Below are 4724 nucleotides of genomic sequence, written 5' to 3' on the forward strand. Positions count from 1 at the left end.
CACTTGAAAAAAATCTATGCTCACCCAAAATTGTCAAGTCTAATAAATTATTAACATAATACTTCATCAAAAATAAGGCAATAACCCAAGATATCCGTTAATGATTTCTCCACTTCCATAACTAGGTAGAACTACTCTATCTAGTAGTCAATTCCATTTCAGCATGTCTGAAATCCTTAAGGACAAAGTGATAAAATAGGATCTTCGTTCTTCATTAGACTCTTAGAACACTTGAAGGAAAATAATTTCTAAAGCACAAAGAGGTAAAGAGGTATAACCTTTGAAAAAGATACTCAGTGTTCAAAATTCAAGAATGAAATATTAATACACAATGGGCATTAGGTGATTATATGCAATACAGTGATAACAAATTAATTTATTTAGTACTTTTTCCATTCCATATCATCAGGAGGATTGATTTCAACTTTCCTTTTACCTACATCAGACCAGTTGGTACTCAAAACTGTACCACCAGACTCCATCTGCAATAGAAATAAAAATAGATTAATCTCTGGACCATATAATCAAAATAGTAATTTTCTAAAAATGTTCCAAGCATAGAGTTACAAATATAACTCTGTTTGGCTCAATATAAACACAAGATAGCATTTCCATTTAATCTTAGGCTTTTCAGAGAAGTTCATCACCTACTGTAAAACCTAAAAAGGAAGCTCTAGAGTAAGGTAAAAGCATCATGTTCATACAGTGACTTATCTCCTTTTGCTAATCAGCACTGAGGTGTAATGTGGAAAATCTACCTTCTGATGAAAATAAAACTGGCTCCCAAAGAAAACAAGTAACCTCTCTTGTTAAGGATAGTAAAGACCAGGCAAAGTAAACGCTTTCTGTACTAGATGGACAGAAGTTTAAGAGACCCTTTAAGAGCTCTGTGACAATATATACCAAGAATGTGGATTTTTTTTCAAATCACACACAGGTACTTAATATCAGTATCTCAGCAGAGAACTGGTTATCTATTTACCATCTACAGAACACACCACACACCAATAACCCTAGCATATTCATAAATACATTTTAATAAACTTCCAGACATTTGTTATCTTAATGGAATAAAAATTCACTGACTTGGATCACAGCAACAAATAATGTGAATTATTAAATCTAAACAGTTTTACAAAGTCAGCTGCGCTGCTGGCAAATGTATAGTTACAAACTCTACTATTACACTAGAACCTCAATATAAAGCCAGGCCCCACACTCTGTCAAGTTCCCTCAGATGAGTTCCTTTGTGTGGGATGTTCTCCATCCCAGTTATTTTTTTCTATTCTTTAATTATCCTCTAAACATGATCTATCACCATTTCTCTGTGGCCTCATCTGACCCTCATCAGGATTCTACCCTTGTAGGATTTGTACTCTGCATGAACATAATAACCATTAATACACATAGCACTACACTGTTAGAATTTTAAGGGTCTGATTTCTTTTATATCTGCTTTCCATCCTTGGTTCCAACTAAAGCTGAGAGCTCCTACAAGGCAAGAAACCAGCTTACCAACACTTATATCCTAGATCTAAGCACAATAGTTAGACACATGGTAGGCTTCAAATAAAATACTGATACCTATTTTTGTAAATGTAATATGTAGAAGCATGTGGGAATAGACCTATACTTGAATCAAACTATATGGTGTATAATGCGTGTTTTAAGTAACACCTTCTTTCATTAAGATATAAGTGTTTGTAAATATATGTTAGCAGCATATGGGAAGAGCCCTATGCTTACCTCATTGAACTACACTGTGTATAAACCGTCATTCAAATAACATCTTCTCTCGTTAACATAAACCCACTAACACCCTAAATCCCAATCCTAATCCCTAAACCTAACCCTAAAACCCTAACACTAACCCTAACTCTAACCCTAAATCAAACCCTCTGGAGAGTTCTCTAAACTTCAGGATACTAAGAACATACTCTCACCTTGGCCATAAACCCTAAACTAACCCTACATCTGAGTAAAAAAAAAAAAAGAAAAAGAAGTGATACATATATGCGCATGTGTACGTATATATGGAAATCCTGCCATTAACGATGACATGGATGGAGCTAGAGAGTAATAAGCTAACTGAAATAAGTCAAAAACCAATACCACATGATTTCAGTCATGTGGAATTTAAGAAACAAAATAAAGGAGCAAAGGGAAAGAAGAAGAAAAAAAAAAAGAGGCAAACCAAGAAACAGTCTCTTAACTGGAGAACAAACTAATGTTACCAGAGGGGAGGTGGGTGAGAGCGTGTGTTAAACGGGGGATAAGGATTAAGGATGGACACCAGGTATTATACGGAGGTGCTGAATCACAATTTTGTACACCTGAAACTAATATTGCATGTATGGTAACTGCAATTTAAATAAAAACTTTTAAAAAAACCTGAAGAAAAAGAACAAAATACTCCTAAGATGACTACAGAAAGCAGATTTAGTTTGAAATCTGATCATATTACTGATGACATGTTTCCCCATATCATTTAGCATTTCCCTGATTATTTTATATATGTTGGTCTTTTTGGCCCAATTAAACTGTGAGATCACAGATCTATTTTGTTTGTTTTCCCACAAGCACTTGGTTATGTCCTAGGTTAACGCTGCCAAAGGGTGGTTTGTTTTATGAGTGTAGATGGTTCGATTACTACTAACAAAGCCTCTCTATGAAAATGGATGCAGATTCTACAATCTTTGAAATTTTACACACTGCTATTCCATCCAGCACACTTTTAAAAAAGTCAATACTGAAACGGACTTCTCTTCCTGGGGACACAGTTTCGATGTACTTTAGCCGATTGTTCCCACAAAATACTACTAAAAATCTCTCACATTATACATATGTAAACGAACATAAGAAAGCTCTAAAAGATGAAGGAAAGTAAACAGATCAGCTAGGGACCTTCGGAGCCAACGAACACCACAACATGGCGGTGAGTCTCTTGGTTTTCTTTTTGGTGTCATGTCCTACAGTTGCTGCTGAAGACACTGAAAACACTAAGAAGCACATACAAATAAAGCAACAACAAACACCTGATTTCTCTAACAAAAAAATTAGGAAAGACAAAAAGAAGCTTAGGAAGATAGAAAAGTTTTAGACTATAATTGCTCTATTGCAGCTAACCACCACAGAAAAAACTATGGCTCCATCCCCACCCAAGGCCAGCAAAGCCTAGACTTCCACCCATGCTGGGCTACCATGAACCCACCTCCTCTGACACCTGTGGGGTGAGTGAAAACCACACAGATGTAATATCTATCCCATTCCCAGCAGTGACAAGGGGTGCTGGGATGTCTAAGGAGGCTGATTAGGCTACCTGGGTTTCTACTTCCACCTAGCAATAATGAAGCCAGAGTGGTTGGGAGAGAAAGTCAACTGAAATGGAGGGTTGAAATAAGATCCAGTCTCATAGGAGAACATGAAGTGTCCAGGTTTCAAATGAAAATCACTTGTTGCTGGGGGGAAAAAACACCAAGAACCAGGAAAATTTCACACTTTTTTTTTAAAGAAGCAATCAATAGATTCTAACATTGAGACGACAGAAATATTAAAATTACCTGACAAGGATTTTAAAGTAGTCATAGTAAAAATGCTTTAACTAGAAATCATGAAGGGTCTTGAAAAAAATGAATAGAAAAACTCAGCGAAGGAAAAAAAAGACACAAAGTACAATCAAATATAAAGTTTTACAATTAAAACTACAACTGAAATAAAAAGCAGATAGGCTAAAGAACAGAATAGAAGGCACAGAGAAAAGAACCAGTGAACCTGAAATCAGGACAATATAGATCACCTAATCTGAACAACAAAGAGATAAAAGAGATAAAATATAAAAGAGATAAAATGAAGATAGTCCCCAGGTTGTGTGAAAACTGTAACAAAGTTATTTAACATTTATATTATCAGGTTCCAGGAAGAAGACAAAAGAGGAAGAACTGAAAAAATACTCGATAAAATAATGGATGAAAATTTCCCAAATTTGTCAAGACATATAAACCTACAGATTCAACAAATCCCAATTAGGATAAACCCAAAGAAATCCTTGCTGACAGAAAATCTGTCACAAGCAGCTCTAAAAGAATGCTTAAAGAAAGTTCTTTAAAGTAAAAAAGAACAAATGGCAGAACCTTAGAGCATTACAAATGAAGGAAGATAACAATATGGGTAAATATAATAGAATGTTTTTCTCTTGAGCTTTCTAATTATGTCTGATGGTTGAGTGAAAATATAACACTGTATGATGTAGTTCTAAATGTATATAGAGGAAATATTTGTAAAAATTATAATGAGAAGGGTAAAGGAGTGGTGAAATTTCTATACTTCATTCACACTAACAAGAAAAATGACACCAGTAAACTATGATAAGCTATGTGTAATACAGCTAGTGTAATATCCAGAGCTACCACTAAAAATGCTATATAAAGATGACACACTAAAAAATATAAATAAGTCAAAATGAAACCAAAAAGGAGTCAAAAGTACAAACAGGAAGATAGGAAAAACAAAACCAAAATACAAAACAAAAATAAAATGGTACACTTAAAGTTCTAACATATCAAAAATTAAGTGTAAATGATCTAAATACATCAATTAAAAGACAGTGACTGGCATAAGAGATTAAAAAATATAACCCAACCATATGCTGTCTCCAAGAAACGCACTTCAAAATAGTATGAGTCAATCAATTTAAATACAATATAGATAGGTTGGAAATACAAGAA

General features: G+C 34.4%; 1 protein-coding gene across 1 annotated transcript in view; it reads right to left on the bottom strand.

Annotated features, from left to right (window-relative positions):
- Positions 1 to 380: 380 nt before the first annotated feature.
- SUGT1 (SGT1 homolog, MIS12 kinetochore complex assembly cochaperone) overlaps positions 381 to 4724 on the bottom strand; it is a 29220-nt gene continuing 24876 nt past the window's right edge. The window contains exon 11 of the mRNA XM_029938458.1: positions 381 to 482. Within this exon, the coding sequence (XP_029794318.1) occupies positions 381 to 482 (102 nt within the window). The remainder of the gene's footprint in view (positions 483 to 4724) is intronic.

The sequence above is a fragment of the Suricata suricatta genome, chromosome 4 (assembly GCF_006229205.1).
Source record: "Suricata suricatta isolate VVHF042 chromosome 4, meerkat_22Aug2017_6uvM2_HiC, whole genome shotgun sequence".
In the NCBI taxonomy this organism is placed as follows: domain Eukaryota; kingdom Metazoa; phylum Chordata; class Mammalia; order Carnivora; family Herpestidae; genus Suricata; species Suricata suricatta.